Below are 25,172 nucleotides of genomic sequence, written 5' to 3'. Positions count from 1 at the left end.
GGCATCGCCGGGTCCCCAAGCTAGTAAAACATAAAATAGAAACACCAAAATAATAAAGACATGACATTTTCATGATGAGTCATTAGCTAGTTTGTATAACTGAGACAGTTATTTCATCTTTCTTTAGGATTATTCAGTGAGGAAACCTCTATAATTTTAAGTATAGTGAAAAACCATTTTCATTGCAGTAGAAGAGATTCTTTTTAATTTGTAAAATTATTCGGGGGAAAATATAGCACAGGATAATATGATACATTATATAGAGCATTTCACTGGAAGGTTCGTTAATAATTACAATATAACTAAGCATTTTGAGTTTGTTGTGATCATTTGTAATGGGATTGGAAATGGAACTGTCCTATGACTGATATTGTTAAAATATTTTCGAGCATGCATGCACTGTGTGAACTAAGAATTTAAATGTAGGAACAGCCATATACAATCAGGCAGAGTTATAGTTATGTTCATCACAATTTGATTTGGCTTGTTTTATGTGTCTATAATTTACCTGGTAAAGTTTATAATGCACCTAAATTAATTTTTAAAGCTGCCTATGCTTGAAATTCTATCAACAGGAACAACTAAAACTTTCCTAATTTAGTCCAGGCTGCTCTCTTACCTCAAACTCCAGTGCTGAAACCTGATGGCTAATTTCACCTTAGAACAATCTATTTAATGAACAGTATGCCCATGTTTTTAAGCATCATTTATTAAACTCAAGTAAATCTCATTGATTCCCATTTAAAAGAATTCCAGCTGACTTGCAACAGAAATTAGGCCAAAGTAACCTCCTTTTTACACTAAACCTCAGATAACTTGTTAGTGCCTGTTATTTCCCTTTTTTGTAAAAATTATTCTTGACAATAAGTATATAATTTCTAAGGGGGAAATAGTCATATCCTTGATTCATACTGGAGAAAAGTTTTCAGATACCAAAAAGACAAATAAATCCTCCTGCCCCCCGAGCTAAACATAAACAGAGGTTATCTAATTTTGGACTATTCTATCAAGAGACATGACTCATTAGAAAAAATGTTAATGCTCCACAAAATGGAAAGCGGTAGGAAAAGAGGAACATGTAACAGGTGGAAAGATTCAACGGAGCCGAGTTACTAGAGCGGTTAAATAACAAGACGTCTTTGAAGCTTCTCATGTATAGGGTTGCCATAAGTTGACACTGTCATAATGCCAATAAACCACTATATATCTACCAATAGCCAATAGATGCTTCTCTAGCTATCTGATGTGGGGTACTGGCAATTTTTTTCTTCCAGTGTGCAAAGGGCTGGCACTAAATTTGTGCCCATTGTATATGTTTCTGTTGTTTCAAAGAAACTTGCCAGGGACCAACACCAGGTGGCTTGGGGTCAGCCCAGTACCGAATCACCATTGCCCTAAATCTCCTGATACATATATAGAACTTAATGGAATTTTCTGAGTTCCCAAACTTTTGCTTTCTCACAAGCAATTGCCCTCAACCTATGGAGAAATCACTTTTTTTATTCACACTGGAATCAGGCCGAAAATGTGGGACATGAGAAGCCCCCCCCCCCCTTGTGGGAAAGCTCTTGGCTAAGAAGAAACTAGGCCTAATACATATAATTACATTATTCCTTCAAAGAAGAGTTCTACCAATTTGTCTGATTCAAAGTGAACATCCAAATATCTCTTTTCCAGTGGCTTTTTTAATTCACTTTTCCCATTTCAGACTTCATTAGGAATGTGGAAGTTAACTATTTAGTTGAAATTTATTGCCTAGAATGGTAAAATTATAATTAGTCCTGAAACATTGCTTTCCTCTGGATTTTGTTTGATTCTAATGGACCAATTATTACATTTGTTTTGAAAACTACCACATTTAGCCTTTCAAGTAGAATATGTCAGTAGAGAAATAAGATATTCTACCACCTAAAGATGACTGTATTAACCACAAATCAGTTTGAACTCACTTGACTCTTAAAGCTGGTGCACCGCCCAAAATTTAATCTCCATCTTAGTTTATATAACGACTTTTCCTTTGTATTTCTACTATACGTTACCTAAGAAACCTGTTTCAAACTAAGGGAAGAGGTAGCTGTTTAAGATACAAGCAGTCTTATTTTTTAGAAATGTAGTCACATCTTTTTCTTGCCATCTCAGCAAGTGCTCATAGTGTGATTTGATGCCTACTAGAATTGCTGATATGAAATTACACACCTTCACCATCCTGGGATTTCTAAGAATGGGTCTTAGAGCAAAATAAGTTTGAACTTCCACTAAAAGTAGAGATGACTGAATTGAGGCCATTGTATACTGAGACCGCGTAACTCACTGCAAAAGATAATGCTTAGTAAAAACTATGAAGAGGGAAACCACATAACAGGTAAGTTGATTCAATTAAGGGAGCATTGTTCCCAAGTTGGGAAGATGTGCACATAGCAGGTGGTGACAAAGATGACTTGGGGGTCTCTCATTCATCAGGTGTGACTTAGAAATACAAAACTGTGCTGTGTTTCCTTCTGTACCTTATCCTGAGGAGAGGGATACAGAGCAGTGGCACAGAATCTTTTCCCATGGTGAAACTGCATAATTAAGGGAAATCCACATTATCCAATGGTTCCCATCCCATGCTTCTCCCGTACTGTCTTTAAGGGGTTTCCGTCGGAAAACTACGTGCTTACTGTTTTCTTTGTAGTTGATTTTGAATCTGCTTCACTTGTCTCCAGGCATATCATCACTATTTTCTGTCACGGGATGGGGAAATCGCCTTTAATCATGAGCTCCCAAGGTGTTCCCATCTTTGTTGTCAAAATGACATCCAAGCCTTGCTTATCCAAGTTTCTGGATTATCCAAGCCATTTTTGTAGTCAATGTTTCCAATATATCATGATATTTTGGTGCTAAATTCGTAAATACAGTAACTACAACATAACATTACTGTGTATTGAACTGCTTTTTCTGTCAAATTTGTTGTAAAACATGATGTTTTGGTGCTTAATTTGTCAAATCATAACCTAATTTGATGTTTAATAGGCTTTTCCTGAATCCCTCATTATCCAAGATATTCGCTTATCCAAGCTTCTGCTGGCCTGTTTAGCTTGGATAAGTGAGACTACTGTACTTGTGAACAAGTCTCCTGTCAGTACCTTTTTTTCTCTTCCTGTATACTGTCACCCATCATTGCTGCTATAGCCAGTGGAGGGAAGGAAGAGGAGTGCATGGCCCATATTCTCCTCTCTAGGCACTATCTCTTGCAGACATAGTTCTCAGAGCAGTTATGCAGAAAGTTTTTTTTAATATCAGAAGGGAATTGGGAACATACTGAAAATCGCTTCTGGCATAAGAGAATCAGCAGTCTACAAAGACATTGCCCAGGGGACACCCTGATGTGTTGCCATCCTACTGGGAGGCTTCTGCCATATCCACGCATAGCTGGAGTTAACAGATGGGATCTCACTCCGTCTTGCGGACTCGAACCTTCATCCTTCAGGTCAACAGTTCAGCCAGCACAAGGGTTTAACCCAATGCACCACCGCAGTCCCGTGAGACAAGATAAATGAGGTACATAGCATCCATCTTCAAGAAAAATGTCCTGGGAATTGAGAACTTGCTACATAGAAATGTGCCTCTGAAATCACATTTACTCTTCTCCATGAAAAAATGTGATCTTGTTGCAACATGATTCCCTGGAGTATTTTAGTCACATATGCAACCAATCCAAAAGAATGGGAGGAGACAGGCTCTTACCATGTGATGGGGAAGAATGCACTTTCAAATACTTAAAAACAGTAAACATGGTGTGTTGGGGAGGTCTACTTCTGCCTTCTTACAAGAGGGAGCTAAGAAGAAACACGATAGTAAAGCACTTGGGAAAAGGTCCATAGTTTAGAGGTCAGAAATACAAATGGACTCCAAAACACATCCAGCAAGCAGGAATAGGATGCCATGTTGGCTGGAGGTCCATATAACATCTTTCTCAGTCTGCATTCTCAGATTAGAGCTATCACACACTCTGTTTCTGGCACACCCATAGCTTCCCCTGCCATGTTCTCTTGCTGTATGAATCTGTCTGTCTCCAAGTTACAAATATAAAAGTCAAATTGTGCACTATTAAACTTAAGCCAAGCATTTTTTTAAAAGATTATAGAAGGCAAACTACCTAACCCTTATAGGAAATTCAAACCAGTCAATCTTACCTGTCAAAGCCCATTCTTTTTATTCACTATTTGATACTGAATGCCATTTTTACTAATAATATTCAGCTATAGTAGTCTGGATGCATACTAGGTCACCATTTGATTGTTTATGTAAAGTTAACGATAGACCTCATCCACACAGCCAGGACTTTGGAATTGACTAGCTCAGAAGGCTTTTGTCCTATGTGGAATAGTGACATTTAAATGTGGTCTTTGGGCTAATTTTCCTGCCAATGCTACTTACTCCGTGCTGTATAGTGATAGTTAATAATCTGCAGTCTCCATTGTGTACCTTCTGAAGGGAAATAAGGCAGGGGTGGCCGTCATCTCTGCTGTTTCTTCTGGTGATTCAGGCTTCAACAATAGCTCTTAGGAATAGTTTGAACATCAAAGGGCTGGAAACATCAAACATAAAGTAAACATGTATACAGTCAATGCGATGCTTCATTTTACTTTTTCAAAGTTACCTATGTACTTTGTAGACCTTTTTGCAGCCACCCAGAGACATAATATGAACTTTTAAATCCCAAAATCATAAACATTGCCATGATCATCACTTGAAACTGTAATCAGCATTACTAATACTTGAAACCAGACACATTTATGTTTAACGTGTTGTCGAAGGTTTTCATAGCTGGAATCACTGGTTTGCTGTGAATTTCCCAGGCTGTATGGCCATGTTCTGGAACATGGCCATCCAATCTGGAAAATTCACAGCAACACACATTTGTTTTCTTGGCCCAACAAACCCTGGAACCCCTACAGGATTCAAATGTCTTCTCATATGCTAACAAAGCAAGGTTAAATATACACAAATTCACACAATACAATACCTTGGAATGAAGGAGGGATGAATTATATCCCCCTCCCGTCCACCAAGTCTCGGCTGCTGCATGGTCATCACATAGCAGCCTCATACTGCAGGAAGATACCTCCTAAAGCTAGCTGTTGTGTGGGCCTTGGTCAGTGGTTGACAAGGGCCATTGCTACTCTTCTGCACCCTTGAAGTCCCCATCCAATGTGTTGGCCTTTGGAAGAGTACAGAAGCTGTGATGGTCTTTGCCAACCACCTCCTGAAGCCCATGCACCAGCAGGCTCCCAGAAGTGATTGGCAACAAAGGTGACTGTTGCCACTGTTAAGTTGTATGATTTGAGTAAAGCTTACATTGATTGACATGAGCTATTTATTTTTCCAATTCTCTCATACTACTGCCAGCTGGAGTTTTGTCAGACTTAATTAAATTAAAAAAATCAATTCATGATGTGTAGTGTAAGAACTGGCAGAGTGGGTTATATAAATGGTCCATCTACACCAATGCAATTTGGTTAAGTTACTCCTAGGTCAGTCCATCAAAACCAAAAGACAAAATTTACTGTAACAATTATCTGTGTTTCACATAATGTTCTTTAACTGTTCACAGACATATTTAATAAATAGGCAGAAAAATATTGTGACTGGTGTAATATCTAGAGCTTGTAAAACGCTAGCCATCCACTAAATTTAAATAAAACCTAAATGAAGTGAGTAAAATACAGAAATTCTATCAATGCTATCTTACTCCTACCCTCTCTAAAATGCACCTGGGAGCCCTTCAACCTCTTTCCCTATCCTATCAAACCCAAATAGTAAATGAGGTTTTGACAAATTGCTCCTTTCTAAATTTCAAGATGGAGCTAGGCAAGATATGAATTTGTGAAAAAAATATCTTGTCGTTGAAGGCTTTCATGGCCGAAATCACTGGGTTGCTGTTAAGTTTTTCAGGCTGTACTGGGACATGACCAAAAAACTCACAGCAACCCAATATCTTGTGTCATTTTAAAGTATTAATAGTGTGGAAGCCAGCAAGACAGCTCAGGTCAGTGTTGTCTCTTTTTTTCCCAATGCCCTTTTACCCATTTTCATTTGCCATCAATGCATCCTTCTGTGGTTGTACCATGAGACAAAACACATAACTATCATAAACCTTCATGTCTTTCCTTACAGGATAATCAACACATGCATTCATTCTCAAAGAGCATACAGCACTGTATAGTGCTATTTAGTGAACGGATTAGCCATTCATCTACTTCCCCCTTCCATGATGCTGATCCAAATCTTGCTCTCTCCCTGTGGCTACAATAAACTCTTTTTAAATACAGAGGAGCAGTTCCCAGACATCCTGCATCACACCCAACTAGCTCTCAGCTTCTACCCAGTACTGTTGTTATTTGGGCTATCATAATTAAGCCTTTGGCTTCTTTATCACCGTGAGCAGCTGGAATACACAAGGTCACGTTGGGGAATGTTCAAGAGCTCTGCAAAGCACATGAAACTAGGGAAAGACTAGTATTTTTTCCTCGCTAAATACTCCTCTGTACATCAACAGGCAGCATTGTATAAAACATCCATAAATAGCCTGCGGGAGATGCCCAAGCCACATTTACCCACTTCTACTGAATTTTGTTGGAAATTAGAAACCTATGTATAGATAGTAGCTCATATGTTCAAGGGAGAGGACATGTCTGCTTCCCTGCATGGGGGAAACTGTATGTGTGAAAAGTGGTGAATGATGCATTTGTAGAAAGAGGTGGCAAGGGGTGGCGCTTTAACCATGTCCACCAACATGGCTCCTAACCTACTGCAACAAAAGATGTGCCTCCCCATTTTTAAATCAAGGAATACAAAGAATGTGAACCTGTTTTTCAAACTAAATAGTATCCCCAGAACTCTAATATTTTTAGTTCTGATTCTGTGGTGCTTGCCTTAATGGTAAACCATGGCTTTTTGGCCAGTTTTAATTTTTTTTTAATTCAACAGTAGTAAAGGTACACAGAAGTTCCCACAAAAGAGGTCAATGTGCTTTCCTCTCACAAAAAAGTTACACAGCATGGCAATCCCTTGTAGCCCGAGGATGACGGCCTTCCAAGTGTAGTGTCTTGATGGTGGATGTGTAGGTGGCTGTGGAGACCTATTCTTGACCCACATGTTTTTCCAGTGAGGACATTGGCTTCCAGGTGGAAGGTGGTCCTGGTCAGGGTTGGCTTGACACGCCTTCCTCTTCACACTTATCTCCCTTAAGCCCTCCATTTGTGCCTTTTTGAATTCTGCAGCACTCCTAGCCACAGCTTACTTCCAGCTGATTATGTTATCATTAGCATATTGGAGTTTTATAACAGATGTTGTTGTGGCCTTGGTTTTGGCTGTCAGTCTGTTGAGGTTAAATAGCTTGCCATCTAATAGAAATTGTGGTTTCATTTACAATGTCATCTATACTTGGCTTGCACAGGAGCCAGAGTGCCCAACATTAATAGTAAGTTCAAACAGTATCATATCTGGGAGGCCATCTCTCAGGAGTGCTTTGCTTGTGCTTTTGGTGCACAAAGGCAGAAGGGGGTTGGACTAAATGGCCCAAGGGGTCTCTTCCAGCCCTCTTTGTTATTATTATTATTATTATTATTATTATCATTATCATCAACATTGAGGCTGGGAGGCCATCTATCAGTGCTTTGCTTGTGCGTTTGGTGCACAAAGGCAGAAGGGGGTTGGACTAAATGGCCCAAGGGTTCTCTTCCAACCCTCTTATTATTATTATTATTATTATCATCATCATTGCTCGGTGGCCAACTATAGTCAACCCCTCCCACGGTCTGAGGGATCGTGAACTGGCCCTCAAGTTTAAAAAGTTTGGGAACCCCTGGCCTAGATCAAGGGAAGTCATGGTGTCTTTATATTCTGCATTGGTTAGACCTCACCTGGAATACTGTACCCAATTCTGGACATCACAGTTCAAAAGAGATATTGACAAGCTGGAATGTGTGAAGAAATCTCAGGCCCCTTCCACACAGCCCTATATCCCAGAATATCAAGGCAGAAAATCCCACAGTATCTGCGTTGAACTGGGCTATCTGAGTCCACACTGCCATATATTTCAGTTCAAAGCTGATAATGTGGGATTTTGACTTGATATTCTGGGATATAGGGCTGTGTGGAAGGGCCCTTGGGCCCCTTCCACACAGCCATATAACCCAGAATATCAAAGCAGATACTCCACAATATCTGCTGTGAACTGGGTTATCTGAGGCCCTTCCACACAGCTGAATAAAATCCCATATTATCTGCTTTGAAGTGGAATATATGGCAGTGTGGACTCAGGGCCTTTCCACACAGCCCTATATCCCAGAATATCAAGGCAGTAAATCCCACAAGATCTGCTTTGGACTGGGTTATCTGAGTCCACACTCATAATTTGGGAATTTCTGCCTTGAGATTCTGGGATATAGGGCTGTGTGGAAGGGCCCTCAGTGAGGCAACTCCAGAGTAGGAAGCTTCCACAGATTGTTGTTATTGTGTGGCAGGAAAGACATGCTGAGAACCACAGATTGGGGGGGGGGGGGGGGGGGCACAGGCCCAGAGGGTGCTGTGGTGGCCCTCCTTGGCCCAGGGCCCCTTTACTTTGAGGCCCGGCTGCCTGCCCTCTGGGCCCTTCCTCGGCCGCTCCGCCTCCGTCCCTTGGTGGCGAGGCGCACCTGGGCCGCCCTTCCCTCGCGCCTGACGTCGAGCGGCGTCCGACCCAGCCTTGCAGCCGGCGCGTATATATAGCCCTCTCGGCTCCACAGACGAGGCCATGGAGCGCCCGCCTCGCGCCGCGCTAGCCAGCCTCCGCTTCGAAACACTTGGGCGCTCTTTAGCCAGGGTCCCCGCTCCGTGACGTCATTCTGCACTTACGATGCGTGCCGCGCTCTCCCTCCTTTGGCCGCTGCTCTGGAGCTCAGGTGACTGAAGGCGAGCGCGCGAGAGGGGCTGCCGAGGGGCGGGGCGTCGTCGTTGTCGTCTGAGGGGCTGCGCGAGGAGCCCAAAAGCGCGCGCTTTTCTTGGGGAAGGGGAGGGGGCGGGGCTCTGTCTGTGTGGAGAGGGTTCGCCTCAGACTTTTCCCCCGCTCCTGAGATTTGTATGTTTTCTCGACGGCTGTTCACTTGCAAGTTAAGCTCTGGAGATGGGAGACTCCCTCAAAAAGGCTTTTTCATCCCTATGCGCTGGAGAGCTGATGAAGTCCGCGTCTGTGGCTGTAGTAGTCAATTCAAAACGTCTCCTGGCTCGTTTTCATTCCTCTCAGGCCCCTTCCACACAGCTGTATAAAATCCACATGGAACTGGATTATTTGACAGTGGGGATTTAGGGCCCTTCCACACAGCCATATAACCCAGAATATCAAGGCAGGGAACCCAAAATATCTGCTTTGAACTGGGTTATTTGAGGCCCCCTCCACACAGCTGAATAACATCCGTTTTCTGTTTTGAACTGGGTTGTGTGGCAATGTGGACTCAGATAACCCAGTTCAAAGCAGATATTTTGGGTTCCCTGCCTTGATATTCTGGGTTGTATGGCTGTATGGGAGGGCCCTAAGGCCCTTCTACACTGCCGTATGAAATCCAGATTATCTTCTTTGAACTAGATTATATAACAGTGTAGAAGGGGGCCTAGAAAGTCATTCTAACCCTGAAGAGGGGAAGAGTTGGTTGGAATGCTTTCAACCCTGGACTGGAATTTAACTCCCTTCGGGCCCTTCTACACAGCTGTATAAAATCCACATTGAACTGGATTATATGACAGTGTGGACTCAGATAATCCAGTTAAAAGTAGATATTGTGGATTATCTGCCTCGATATTCTGGGTTATATGGCTGTGTGGAAGGGCCCTTACAGGTTCAGACAGGAACTGGACCCTGATAGTTCACAGAGGCTGGATTTACACTGCCATATAATCCAGTTTCTGAATCTAGATTCTCTGCTTTGAACTAGATTGCACGACAGTGCAGACTCATATAATGCAGTTCAAAGCAGAGCCTCTGGATTCAGAAACGGGGGCCCTTCTACACTGCCGTATAATCCTGTTCAAAGAAGATAATCTGGATTTCATATAGCAGTGTAGAAGGGGCCTGGCTTATAGGGTAGTATAGGTCGAGCCAGAGACAGTTTCCTATTCTCACGCTTATTATATATTATTATTGTCATTATTATTAACTCTATTCTCCCCACTAGGGACTCCAGGTGGCTAACAACCACACAATCTTAATAAGAATTGAAAACAAATGTGACATATATTAGTGTGTGGATATAGAGTTAAAATGCAATCAGTACAATTGAAATTAAAATACAATCAGTACAATTAAATTTACATTTAATTGTAACTTTATTGATATCCCGCCTTTCTCCCCAGTACGGACTCGAGGCTGATAACAAACCCCACAATCTAATAACGATTTAAAATAGAACAAAGATAACATTCCTCTTGTGAAAGGCAAAAGGGATGGAGCCATCCTGGTCTCTCTTGGGAGGAAGTTTGAACGTCTGGGGCCCCTTCCACACAGCTGTATAAAATCCACATTGAACTGGATTATATGGCAATGTGGACGGGCCCTGGAGAAGCCATCGAAAAGGCCCAGATGATCATTGATATCTGACTGGTTGTGACAGCTCTGTGAGTAGGGTTGCCAGGTGGAAAGCTAGCGATGGCTGCTGTATCTTTAATAATGCATAGAATAGGGAATGTCAACAAGTGTCAGGCAGCCAAGTAAGAAGTAACACTTCTTGAAATCGTCTCATCTACATTAAAGGTACAAAAGTGACATCCAGTTCTCACTCTGGCACCCCTATATGTAAGGTGATCCAGTGTTGTTTTCCTATTGTGGATGAGGCCAGATATTGGCTTATGCTTGGACAACTTGTTCAATGCCTGGCTGTGGCAACTTTTAAATTCACAATTTGAATTAAACAGTATACTCATGGTTTCATCTTCTTTTGTTGTGGTAATCTCTGAGCGGTTAGACTCAATTTAACCCTCTCTGGGGGAGATTCCACCAAAATCAGCAGAGTAGCAAAAGCAAAGCTTTCAAATGCAACAGTTACTTACACTGGCGAGCAAGAGAAGCCTTTTAGGATTGCAATGGACTGCAGAGTCTCAATAAAAGTTCAAAAAGTATTTATTCAGGTAAAAGGAACTCCATTGTAGATAGAAAGCCTTGGGAGCTGTCTAGATTACTATAGACTGGATTCTAAGGAAAAATAAGTAAGGAAAAATAACAAACATCTACATAGTTACATCTTGCCAGGAGAGATGGCAAGATGCTGCTTGTTAGTTTGAAGAACAAAGGGAGAAGAGAGAGAACCAAAATGGTTCCAACCTCATGGTCCAGTTTATTGGGGCCATAAAAGACACTCTGACCAATTGGGAGTTAGTGTCCCTAAAGATTCACATTTCTACCAACTTCAAAGTAAGGGACGTGACGTAAACAGGATAGAGTGAAACACAGTAAAGCCTGTCTAGGCATGCTTTGGAAACAGGGAAAGGATTCCCTCAATCTAACTCTATCATCTATCTAACTACATTTGGACTTGAGTAGTCCAGGATGATTTCCCAACAATCCCCTTCTTCAGCCTGGGCTGCTCATGTCCATCAGGTTCAACATCTTCTTCAACTTATCATGAGCATGTCTAGGCAGGGGTTTTGTCAGAATGTCGGCAATCATGTCTTCAGATCTGCAAAACTCCAACCTCATAAATCCTTCTTCGTGTGCATTCTTCACGATGTGGTATCTTGTGTCAATGTGCTTGAGCAATGCACTGATCTTCTCTGTTTGAGTATACTTCAGACAACCTTGATTGTCCTCAAAAACTTGTATTGGTGTTGGTTCTTCGATTCCAAAATCAAATAACATCATATGTAGCCATTTCAATTGTTTGCACGCTTCTGATGCGGAAACATATTCTGCTTCTGTTGAAGATGAAGCTACTACTTTTTGTTTCTGTGTTGTCCAGTCTATCAGTGCATCTCCGTAGAAGAATAGATAGCCGCTGGTAGACTTGCGATCTGTAATATCATTGGCCCAGTCAGCATCCACATACCCTGTCAGTGTAGGGTTGCTGGTGGCTTGTAGTCTCAACTTGAAGTTCAGTGTGCCTTTTAGGTATCTAGCAACTCTTTTGATTGCAATTAAGTCATATTTGGTTGGTTTACTAGTCTTCCTGCATAGTATCCCAACCGCTGCTGAAATATCTGGTCTTGTGATTCGAGAGATGTACAACATTTTCCCAATTGCCTCTCGATACAAGGTGTTGTCACTCAATGGTTCACTTTCTGAAGTGTTTTTCCAATAGTTCACTTCCATGGGTGTGGTCACTGTATTTGCTTCTAAGAGTCCAAGATGTTTTAGCAAGTCAATAATCTTTTGTCTCTGATTCAGGAGAAAGCTCCCATCTTCTTCTCTTTCAACCTGTATTCCCAAATAATGACTCAAATTGCCAAGTTGTTTGATTTCAACGGTACGGCTCAAATGTTGTACAAGATCATCAAAGTCAGATTTCTGTTGAAAGCAACACACTATGTCATCTACATAGGCTAGAACATATGTCCATCTGTTGTTTTTGAATCTAGAATAAAGGCAAGGATCAGCTTTCCCTTGTGCAAACCCCTTCTCAATTAACATTTGATTTAATTTCTGATTCCAGCATTTTGCTGCTTGTTTTAAACCATAGAGAGATCGTTGCAATTTGCATACATATCCTTTGTGTGCCTTGTCTTCAAATCCAGGTGGTTGTTGCATAAATATCTCTTCTTCTAATTCGCCATGAAGAAAAGCTGTAGCAACGTCAAGGTGTTCAACATTCATTTTTCTAGAGGCTGCAATTGCAAGCAATGTCCTCAAGGTGGTGTGTTTTACAACAGGTGCAAAAACTTCATCATAATCCTCTCCATATTGTTGTGAGTAGCCCTTAGCTACAAGTCTGGCTTTGTATCGCTGTATCTGTCCATTTTCATCACGTTTCAGTTTGAAAATCCATTTACAGCCAACTACATTCCTATTTTCTGGTGGTGGTACAAGTGTCCATGTCTTGTTTTTATGTAATGACTCTATTTCATCTGATGCAGCAGTAAGCCATTTTTCTTTTTCATCCTCTGGAAACTTCAGCATCTGATTCCAGGATGATGGTTCCTGTAGTTCAGCTTCATTGGTAAGATAAGCAAATCTCTGGGGAGGGACCCCACGATTTGTCCTTTGAGATCTGCGTGGTAATTGCTCATTTTGTCCATCAGGTGTCTCTGCACTTTCATCTGGTCCTTGAGGGTGCCATTGATGTTCCTCTGCCATGCCACTATGTGGGTCAATCCTTTCATCGGGTCCTTCGACCTCAGATGTCAGGGTCTCTCCACTGGGTGGCGTTGGCTCATTTCTTTGATCAGCCCTTCTGACCAGCGATGGCAGGACTTTTCCAGCAGATGGCGCAATTGGCTCATTTCCACTCTGCAGACCGCATGTTAAGTCATCAGAGTCATTTCTTAACAAAGGCTCATCAACAGGAGGCTGTAAATTTCTTCCAACTCTTTCATCTATGTAAACCGTCTTTCCTACAAAAATTATATTCTTTTCTGGATCATAAAGTCGGTAAGATTTATGTTCATCAGAATAACCAACCAGTAGGCATTCTTTAGAGCTGCAATCAAACTTCCCACTTCGCTTTTCTCTTGGGATGTACACATAGGCTTTGGATCCAAACACACGCAAATGCTTTACACTTGGAGAATGACCAAACCACAATTCATATGGGGTTACATGACTTTTTGCATTGGGCATTCTATTTTGCAAATAACAAGCAGTATTAATGGCCTCAGCCCAGAATTTACGCTGAATTCCTGCATGATAAATCATGGATTTTGCCATTATAATCAAACTTCTATTCTTTCTTTCTGCAATGCCATTCTGATGTGGAAAATAGGGAAGAGAATATTGGCGTCTAATCCCATATTTCCTCAATAGATCATCCACTGCTTTATTGCAAAATTCTCCTCCATTGTCTGTCCTCAGAGTTTCTGGCATCCTTTGAAATTGATTCTCAACCATGGCCAAATATTCCTTTAATTTGTTAAATAATTCATTTTTGTGCTTCATGAAATAGACTTTGGTATATCCAGAAAATGAATCTTTGAAAACCACAAAGTACAAAGACCCCCCCAATGATGTAGACATGGGGCCACATACATCACTGGATATGACCTGCAGAGGGCGTTGCGCTTCAAACTCTTTGTCTTTTGGAACATTTGGAGCACATGCCTTGGCCTTTATACAAGTTTCACATATCTCCTTACAACATGAATTTACTTCCATATCTCTACATACTTCTTTTGCATTCCAGACATATTTCTCATTTGCATGACCAAATCTTTCATGCCATAAACGAGCACAATTTCGTTTCTCACATTCTGGTAAGGCTAATCCTGAAAACTTTGGCTCAAACATAACTTTGAATATCCCATGATATTCCTCAGCCTTTAAAACAAGTTTTCCATCTTTCAGCACTTTACATAGTCCATTCTCAAAAACAATTTTACATCCATGACGCATCAGCTTTGCCACAGAAATCAAATTAGTTCCAATGTCTTTACTGTAGTAAACATTGCTGAGAGTTAGATTGATCCCAGAGTCTGCACATGCAAGATTCACTTTGCCTAGCCCTGTACAATTAACTTTTTGACATCCAATTCCTTTCACAGTAGATTTTTCTTTCTCGATTTCAATAAAATAATCCAAATGACAAAAATAATGGTCCGTCGCTCCAGAATCTAATAAGATATCTTTTTCATTAACAAGCTTATTGGTCACATGTAATGCAAGGCTTCCAAAGAAATCATTAATTCCTTCTGACTCAGCTGTGTCACTTGGTAACACCAAATTTGCATGCTTTGCAGAGGTGTGCTGACCTAATCTCTCATTTGCATTTTCACTGGCAGAGAACTGGCTTTGTCTTCTGACCTGGGTATTGAAAGCCCTAGGCTTTGATCCTTGACTCCTGCTGTGAGAAGCTGTAGAACTAGTTTGATTGTTTTTAGCAAACCAGCAGTCCCTTTGCAAATGTCCTGCCTTTTGGCAGAGATTACAAATCACTTTATTCTTGAGTTTAAATTTGTGCCCAGCTATGCACATTCTCTCAGTAATTGGTTCTCCGCTAGATCTCAATTGATCAACTAGGGATCTTATCTGTTGCAGGTAATCATTCAAATCATCTTCTGAATGCATTTTTGAATTAAAGAGTCTTTTATATGCCAATATAATATCTGCCTCCGACCCTTTACTGTAATTAGTCTGCAAATAGTCCATCATCTCTTTTGCATTAGAAGCATCTCTTACAAATTGAAAAACTCTCTCTGATAGGGAATTTATTATTATGCATCTCACCAAACGATCATCTTCCCGCCACGTCTGGATAGCCTCCTCCCCGGCTCCTTCTGGTGGCCCGCCTTCTTGCAGCACTTTTAGTTGTGCTGGTTTGAGCATGGTTTCCAGTCTTCTTTTCCAGTTCAGGTAGTTCTCTCCATTATCCTGAAGCTTGGGTAGGCTCCAAGAGGTTTCTTTGTTTTGCTCCATCCTTTCAATTTCCAAAAAGATTAAAAAATCTCCAAAAAAATCAAAATATTTGGAATAATCCAGAAAAATCAAAAAATTAAAAATCTTGAAATTAAGTCTCAAATCTTTTGAGAACTTTCCTCTGCTCCTTATTTCAATTCAATCCTTTTAAAAAACAGGCTATTTCCCTTTTGCTCAGCTTGCAGTGTCTGGGCCCGTAAACCCTTTGTTGTGGTAATCTCTGAGCGGTTAGACTCAATTTAACCCTCTCTGGGGGAGATTCCACCAAAATCAGCAGAGTAGCAAAAGCAAAGCTTTCAAATGCAACAGTTACTTACACTGGCGAGCAAGAGAAGCCTTTTAGGATTGCAATGGACTGCAGAGTCTCAATAAAAGTTCAAAAAGTATTTATTCAGGTAAAAGGAACTCCATTGTAGATAGAAAGCCTTGGGAGCTGTCTAGATTACTATAGACTGGATTCTAAGGAAAAATAAGTAAGGAAAAATAACAAACATCTACATAGTTACATCTTGCCAGGAGAGATGGCAAGATGCTGCTTGTTAGTTTGAAGAACAAAGGGAGAAGAGAGAGAACCAAAATGGTTCCAACCTCATGGTCCAGTTTATTGGGGCCATAAAAGACACTCTGACCAATTGGGAGTTAGTGTCCCTAAAGATTCACATTTCTACCAACTTCAAAGTAAGGGACGTGACGTAAACAGGATAGAGTGAAACACAGTAAAGCCTGTCTAGGCATGCTTTGGAAACAGGGAAAGGATTCCCTCAATCTAACTCTATCATCTATCTAACTACATTTGGACTTGAGTAGTCCAGGATGATTTCCCAACAATTGGCTTATGCTTGGACAACTTGTTCAATGCCTGGCTGTGGCAACTTTTAAATTCACAATTTGAATTAAACAGTATACTCATGGTTTCATCTTCTCAATTGATTTGAGTGCTTATCCCACTATGTTCAGTATCACTAATTTGAAGTTTAGTATTCATGGGTTGTGAACTTTGTGTGTACATGCCTTCAAGTTGCCTGTCAACTTATGGTGACCCCATAAGTTGCAGTTGCTATCATTCTCCTCCTAGAACTCTGTACAGTCCCTTTTATTTAACAACTCCATTAAACTTTAAGACTTTATGAATAGAAATGTTGTTACTGATGCTGGATCAGATTGTCTAGGAGTTCCTCCCTTAATTTTGGCTTCAGCCTGGCTTTCTGGCCCAAACCCAGTGTGTCATCTATAAGTTGTGGCTATTAAAAAGAACCAGCCGCATCTGTCTTAGGTACAGGGATGACTTGTTTGTTTCAGTAGTCTGACGGATGGAATGTTTATCTGAGAACATTAATGCTGTCATCCTTAGAAAGATAAGAAAATAGATGGATAAAATCTTTGGCATTCACAGTGGGACTTTGCCACCAAATCTTGACATTTCTTTAGTTAGCCCTTTTTCTTCTTTTTTTTTCTTTTTCTTTTTTTGCTAGTATGGGGACTAGCCCTTCTCCCCTTTCAACTTACACAGCTCACTTGCTAGGATTGTGGCTCATGGTACATAACAACCTAGGACTTCGGAGCCACATTTAAAATACTAGGGCAGCATAAATGTACGCTGAGAAAAGCTGAGAGCTGCTTCTTGAGTGACTCACTGCTGAATTGGAGTACATATGCAATAGCTGCTTAATGTAATTTTCAGGTAAACATCTCTCTGCTAGTTTTGGCTGACTAGTAAGAATGGCAATCTGATGTGTTTCATTTCTCTTCTGTAGCGTACCAACATATTGCTGGATCAGGGCTAAATGTGACCGAACAACAGCAAGACATGTCCATCCTGAGGACTTCCAACGTATCTGGGACTGAAATGGTTTCATCTGGAGTTGACTTTGAAGAGGAAGATGTAAAGGAAGTGAGGGCACCACACTTTCTTGTCAGTGACTCAGACAGAGGTATGTATTCAAGAGGAGTTATTTCTTGTAAAGATCCTTCATTCTTGATTGTGAGTCACATGGAGACACACCTGTTGTAGGGATGCGAGTTTTGGTAAAGAGCTGTTCATCTCCCTCCCCCCCTCTCTGTCTTTCTCTCTTTCTCATAAAGACAGAAAGAAATCAAATGAGGACTTATGATTGGTCTGTAATGATACACAAGGTTTGGCGTGATCACCAAAAGAAGTTTACTTCTGTCTTTTCTTGTTTATTGCCATTTACTGCTTCAGCAAGTGTGAGATGTTAAAAGTTAGGCATGTTGACAGTTGGAAAATCCTATGTAATCTTTGTTTTGTTTTACTTAAAATAATAAGTTAAGCTTACATTTCCTGTCAAGCAATTATAAACATTAGTAGTCTGGCTGCTTCCTAACTGTGCTGTTTAAACTGAATGAAGGTCCCATCTACAATGACCATTTAGTGTAGTTTTAAACCAGTATTGACTAAAGTAATTTCACTGTGCAGATGATTGAATAGGAAATCCTGGAAGCAGTTTGAGATGGTGATTGCATAAACTTCAGAGCGCTGATGCATATTAGGGGTTTTCTTTTGCACGCTTTTGTGGGAGTTTATTGTCTGGCCAAGGCATTCTGAGGATAGTTTAAAATTGCATTATATGGCAGTGTAAATGGGACCCTAGTCACAACTGACTAAAAAATCAGGATTTTACCTGTAATTTCTGTGGGAGGTTCCACAGAGTTTGAAGCCATCATGAGGTTGGTGTACTTCCAAAACGTACACCCCCCAATACATGCTTCAGCATGCATCAAGCCCAAAACAGCGTATTAAAAGATTCATCAGAAATTCCTCAATAAGAAACAAATATGCCACAGATGATCATTATATATGCCATGCAGGACTAGAATCGAGAGTGAGAAATGTGGAGCACTCATCAGTACAGGGCTAATGCTGAAGCATTTGAAAAACCCAGGTGTCGGCTGTGGCCGGGAGGGCCTTTGCGCCAGCTGCGCCAACTTGTGCGCCAGCTGCGACCATATCTCGAGAAGTCTGATCTGATCATGGTGGTCCACGCCTTAGTTACCTCTAGACTGGATTATTGCAATGCGCTCTACGTGGGGCTGCCTTTGAAGACGGCCCGGAAATTGCAACTAGTTCAGCGCTCGGCAGCCAGGCTTCTAACAGGAGCAAACTACAGGGCGCGTTCCACGCCTCTGTTTAAGGAGCTCCACTGGCTGCCGTTTGTTTTCCGGGCCCAATTCAAGGTGCAGGTTATCACCTACAAAGCCCTAAACGGTTTGGGACCCACCTACCTTAGAGACCGCATCTCCCCCTATGAACCTGCACGATCTCTTCACTCTTTGGGGGAGGCCCTCCTCTCGTTTCCACCACCTTCGCAATTGCGGTTGGTGGGGACGAGAGAGAGGGCCTTCTCCGCTGTGGGCCCCCCCCCCTTTGGAACTCACTCCCGAGGGAGATTAGACAGGCCCCCACCCTCCTTGCCTTTCGAAAAAGCCTTAAAACCTTGTATGATTGTTTTTCATGTTTGATTTTACAATGTGTAATTGTCACTGTTTTTACTATTGCTGTGAGCCGCCCCGAGTCCCCTCGGGGAGATGGGGCGGGATATAAGAATAAATTTATTATTATTATTATTATTATTATTATTATTATTATTATTATTATTATTATTAGAAGCACAGCTGGTGGGAAGGTAAACAAACACCACCACTTCTGAGAGGAAGCCACAGCATTCCCATGGGAATGCTTGCTTTCTGCTCCATTATCTCAATTTGCTCTGCTGTGCCTTGGTCTAGCGCTTGATCCTGAATGGTCATGGTGATGCACATCCCAGCAGACTAGGTAAGAATCCATATTCTTGAATTCGGATCAACTAGCAACCAGCAGATCTTTGTGGCTACCATCCTAACCTCCAACCAGTTCCTGGGGTGCTTGTGTAGGTGCTCCACAGGTGCTTCACTTCCTGATTCAGTTTAAATAGCTGCGTAGAACTGCCCTTAGATGTAGCAAAATATATAAGGAAAAAGGTTTTAAAAGGATGCAGGGATCAGGATAGGTCCAAAGAACATTGACCAGCAAATGTGCAGCTATGACCGCATGCACAGTGTCAACTGCACCTGGTTTAATAGTTTTTCTTTCTTCCTCAGTGAATACTGGTAGCACTAGTCCTATGGAGGCAAGAGATGTAATGAGCTCTAATAAAGAGTCCTCAGAAATCTCCTAAAACTATAAAGTTCATTAGATTGAAAAAAAAAACCCACCCTGATTATTCTTCTGGTAAGAACTATCTAGTCAATAGTATGTTCATATAATACCCAGCCAGACGACAATGAAAAGCCATAACTTTCCTAATTATGTTGATCAGCTGTTGGTTTTCAGATGCAGATTGCATACGATGCCAAAAACAATATATATTCTTTATGACTATAGTATGATCTCCATATACATAACTTGATATACATGGTTTTGCCTACCTACACTCCCCAAAAATTTCCCCCTGGAATTGTATGTGCGTCTCTCTAAATCTTCTAATACAGTGGTTCTTAACCTGTGAGTCCCCAGATGGGATTCCTGGGAGTTGTAGGCCAAAACACCTGGGGATCCACAGGTTGAAAATCACTGCTCTAGTACTATTCTATGGTGTTTCATGGCCAAATATAGTCAAAATATGGGGTTAACAATTTGTAGTCACGTATCTATAGAGTATCTTGGAATATATCTTGTCATGGGAAGAAACTAACTGGGGTCATGGATGGGCAATACATGGCTATGACAGAGATAGATATAGAAGTCATATTAGTACCTATTGATAGCACTATCATCCTTTAGTTTGTCTCATCCCCCTTTAAAACTCTCAAACTTAGTAGACCTGGATGGATCTTATAGCACTAAAATCTACAGTTTACAATATGTTGTGTGAATGCATGCATCCTTTTACCTGTCCTAAGTCTTCTAATATTCACTTACAGTGGATGTTCCTTGGTTCTTGTACTAAGAACGATCTCCTTTCTCTACACTGTGCATACTTTTTATAGACTTCTGTCAGGCCTCCACCCACTCCCTCTTTTTTAAAGCTACACTATCGCAAACATTGTACCCTTTACTCCTAAGGGACTCTCTCCAGCTACTTAACCATTTAAATCAATATTCCAAGTATGATCACATCATAATCAAAGGCAGTATGATATTACCAATTTTGTTTTGAATTCATTTACTCTTTTCATAGTAGGCATGCACTGGCTTAACGTCGTCTTCAAGCTCTGTACCACAACCCCAAGATTTTTCTTCACCCAATTGGTGGCATTTTATGCCCACTCCCCCAGTTTGAAGCTCTTAGCAGTCTGTTTTTGCTTTAACCATCCAAAGCAATCTTGTGCCATCAGCAAACTTGGCCATGTACTACCCACTCATGATTCCAATTAGTTTATTTCCACGATTCTTTGCAGAAAATTATAGATGTAAATGTTATCAAACCAATGGGTTTCTTAAAGGGTAAGTTGTTTCTGTCAGGATAGTTTTTTGATGATATCAAGTATCATCAAAAAACTATAATCAATTATTCTTGATGATAGTTCTGAACCTTAGTTATGGAAGAAAGAATACAATACTTCAATCCAGTATAGAGAGTTCTGTTTTAATTAGCTTACTATTAACATTAATTTATATTGCTTTATGTTAATCATCTTGTAACCTGACATAGATGAGAGCTAAACATGTTTAGCCTAAAGCCAACATCGAGTTGTTGTTTGTGTAGTTGTGTATGAATTAGAAAATGTTATCCCTCCCCCCTCCATTACCACTATGTCAATTGAATTGGATTTTCTTCCACTAATAGTACTGTACTTTAAAACTGAAATCTCTCAAAGTCTGAACAATCTTTTAATCTTGCTCTATCATTACCAAGAGATGAGCCAGGGCTAATACAATTTAAAAGAACTGGAGTGCAGCACTTTCTGAAAAATGCCCTTAATATCACCTTTAACTTTGTGACAAACTCAGCTAAAACTTGAGCTATTTCCTCTCCTATAATATTAGGGTTGGGAAAATCACTGTTTCTCATCCATGTTATTATCACGTGTATGTTCCATCCAATATCTCTACTGATCTGCATAGAAAGGTCACATTTATATATGCATTTCTCAATGCGTTCTTCCAAAATATATTTGTGTGAGTTTAGGAATTTCTTTAGCTATATGGGAAAATTTGCAAAGTACGAAAGTTTGAAGATTAGTTATGATCATTAGGGTTGAAAGTACAAATCAGATTATTTGGTATATAATTTTATAGCCCCCCAAGATTCAACCAACTATCTCTCAATATATAGATATATAAAATCCAAACATGAAACTTTCTTTTTGGCATTTTACTACACCATTGTCTATAATGAGACTTGAGCATTCACACATTTTGATATTTGCAGCTCCACTGTAATACATTGGTCTCAATCCAATTAGCAATCCCAACTACAGTAGATTCATTGGGTCAACACTTGATTAAATAGATCACTTCTAGTTGAAACTAACATTGAATATAAATTACTGTCTCCAGTAGTTTTTCATCTTATCTCATTGAGTGAGCTAAATATATTTACATTCTTTATAATCTGTAATCTGGTTTAGCTACTTTGGGACCCAGTCCTTGGAGAAAAAAGCAGGCTATAGATATGATGATGATGATGATGATGATGATATAATAATAATAATAATAATAATAATAATAATAATAATAATAATAGGAACAACAACAGCAAGCAAATCCATAATCCTATAATATTTTTTCCTTTAAGTAAAATAATGGGATTTAGTAATATTTATTGCCCTTACTAATAATTACTTTTGGATGTCTTTGAAGGGAGGGATAAGGCTGCTTTTAAACTGTTTTAATTAAGCTGTTGTTGTCTCCAGAAAATAAGTGAGAGCAACTATCCTGCAATTTTATATCACTTATGCTAGATCTGGCTGCCTCTGTTCATAGTCATTCTTTGCCTGATTGTTGCCTAGTTAAAATATTTCGGTAAGTGGTTAATTGAGGGCATTCTCTGGACGTCCCCACCAACCCCCCAATTTAGAGTTTCTTTAGAGGTGCAGCTGACTGGTAAGACCAACAATGTAGAAATTTTAACTGATCAAACAAACTTAATCTGACTAAGCAAGAGTATGACTAGTTGTTTGGATACTTGCATAAATGTCACCCACAAATATTAACTCAGTAAAAGAGATACTTTTTGTATATAGATGGCAGTGCATACGTTGCTTTTCATTTAGCTCCAAAATTAGCAATGCTGATTGCAACAAGCCAAGGAGTATTGAGAATAGATTTTGTGTGACAGAACAACAGGTAAAACTCACCTGTTTGCCACCATAAAGCATTTTTGCCAGTAAGGGGAGTTCAATACACTGGCTCATATGGATGAACATATCGTGATTTGAGAAGCTGCTTCTTCTAAGCTCACACACGGTCACATCTCTCTTTCGTTTGTAAGTAAACAAGTTGGGAGGTCTAAAATGTAACCAGTGTCTCTTAGTTTGGATGCAATGGAAAATTACCATTAATTGAAATTCTCCTGGTTTTTATGCTTACTCTTGAAAATTAAGACGTAAAGTTACATTAAGATAAAATCAAGTTTTTGAAACATAACCCCTTACTTCAGCTTTTAAAAAGAACTTGTATAATATTATTGACATGTCACTGCCTCACCTTCAATGCTTCTGTACTAACTATAAATGTGTAAACCAATGTCAGCATTGTCAAAACGGACTTCATGCATAACCTGCAAGCATGAAAGTTTGACAATAGTCAGTAGGATATAATCTGATTTAAAGACAATTATTTACAGGATATTTTTTTCTCAAAACTTCAGTGGGGCTGGTTATTCTCTTTCAGCCTAACATGGTTGTTGTAAGGATAAAATAGACTTCCCAAAACTCTTTGGAAGTGGTACAAGCTGGAGATGTAATAAATAAATAAATAAATAAATAAATCTATAGCATTGTAGTCATATCCTTGAATAACAATATAACAAAAAAGCCTGGCTGCATTTCCAGCTTCATACAACCTTTTGATCCCGGTTTTCTGTCAGCAGAACTACATAACTCAATTGAAAAAGGAAAGTTTACTGTGTCATTCCCAACCGGGCTTCCTGATTTATTTTGCTGTGCCACTTAGGGCCCTTCCAGACAGGTTTTATATCCCAGGATCTGATCCCAGGTATTCTGTTTATCCCAGATTATCTGTCATATAATCCAGTTTAAAACAGAAAACCTGGGATCAGATCCTGGGATATAAGGTCTGTCTGGAAGGGCCCTTACAAGCCAAATATTTCACACCAGGGGTTGTTCTTGCTTTGCGGTACCTAGTTTGCTTGGCAACAACCAGGCAGGAGCTGGGCTGAGATTGTTTTGTTAAGTTTATTTTACCAATTAGGATATGTATACTCATGGGAGCAAAAATGCTTACTGTATTACTGTGGCAGCAAAGGAGCTACCACGTAGCTTCTTCAAAAATTGGCTTGTCACTAGATGTGAACATGGCCACTGTGTGAAATAGTTCCCAACTATTTAAAATCTTAGACTTTATAGTTTGTTCACCAGCAAACTAGAAGATTTGTGATCAGATTCTGAAACCCATTTCACTGTAACCAGTGTATCTGTGTGAGATCTTAGTTGGGGTGATATACATGTCTTACGGTAATTGGAATGAGACAAGTTACAGCATAATTCCATAACTATGTGTTTTAAAACTAGCTGCTGGTTTTGAAACCATTTCAAAACTTTCCTACTTGTTTGTTCTGTCATCCAAACTTTATCCCCTGAAAAACAAGTAAATTTGGGGTTAACTGTATTCCCACACTTCATTTAGAATCACTAAACATAATTAGACAACACTACTTAATTTGCCTTTGATCCCGAGCAATAATGTTTATGATAAATTCATAAACAAGAGTTCTTGCTAGCTTCAAATTTATTGCATTTAGAAATGGGAAGCAATCCTATATCTATGATAAAATTGCTTGCACACTGTCTTTCTGAAATGATTGTAGTGTGATCCACTAATACAAAAACAACTCCTACGTCCATCCTTCCCAAACTTCTGAAGAATAAGATATTAAATCTTGTTGGTCATCAAAAGGAAGCATGAAGGAATTGTATGAAAGGAAAGCTACATTTGTTGTCTGAGAGATGCATTCACTGATAAACATAAACTACATTTATTCAGAGAACTGTGTGGCCCATTCTAAAGTGGGCACTTGCTCTTTGCTCTAGCACAATGTAGTCCAATCTTTAGTTACCCGAGGGCCAATCAAACTTTAGTATAGGAATGTGAGGACCGGAGACATTCCAGAAAGAAAACGTTTCTTAAAACCTTAAAGCAGTAAGAAGGGTAAACTATTTTTTTCCAAATGTTAAATTTAAATATTTTTCCAGTAGGAAGGGCAAGGGCCAACAAAAATGAATTGGTGGGCCGCATCATATATCATCTGGAGCAAACACAATTTGCTAGTGTGTGGAAAACATCAACCCTTTTAAAAACTTATTTTCATTTTTTTCTGGTATTGTGTTGCCTAAAGACAAAAATGTCTACAGGAGGAAAGGTGAGAAGGGTAACTGTCTTAGGTTTTCCTCATTACAAAAAGCAGTCTGGTAGCATCTTTAA

At 40.0% G+C, this 25,172-nt stretch overlaps 1 protein-coding gene and 1 long non-coding RNA gene across 7 annotated transcripts in view; one reads left to right on the top strand and one right to left on the bottom strand.

Annotated features, from left to right (window-relative positions):
• Window positions 1-9,229, bottom strand: part of LOC103279199 (uncharacterized) — a 58,263-nt gene extending 49,034 nt beyond the window's left edge. For 2 of the 6 annotated variants that reach the window (XR_010007234.1, XR_010007232.1), the window contains exons 1-2: window positions 8,881-9,228; window positions 4,420-4,570 (exon numbers count right to left, since the gene is read on the bottom strand). This is a non-coding gene — a long non-coding RNA (uncharacterized LOC103279199). Of the gene's footprint in view, window positions 1-4,419; window positions 4,571-8,681; window positions 8,823-8,880 lie in introns of those variants that run through there. The other 4 variants (XR_001730471.2, XR_001730470.2, XR_001730469.2 and 1 more) reach the window with 4 other exon arrangements.
• Window positions 8,793-25,172, top strand: part of areg (amphiregulin) — a 24,417-nt gene continuing 8,037 nt past the window's right edge. Inside the window, exons 1-2 of the mRNA XM_008113107.3 lie at window positions 8,793-8,927; window positions 17,326-17,502. Of these exons, the coding sequence (XP_008111314.1) occupies window positions 8,882-8,927; window positions 17,326-17,502 (223 nt within the window). The 5' untranslated portion in view covers window positions 8,793-8,881. The remainder of the gene's footprint in view (window positions 8,928-17,325; window positions 17,503-25,172) is intronic.

Source organism: Anolis carolinensis, chromosome 6 (genome assembly GCF_035594765.1).
Source record: "Anolis carolinensis isolate JA03-04 chromosome 6, rAnoCar3.1.pri, whole genome shotgun sequence".
Lineage (NCBI taxonomy): Eukaryota > Metazoa > Chordata > Lepidosauria > Squamata > Dactyloidae > Anolis > Anolis carolinensis.
This window is presented reverse-complemented; position numbering and strand designations above follow the sequence as displayed.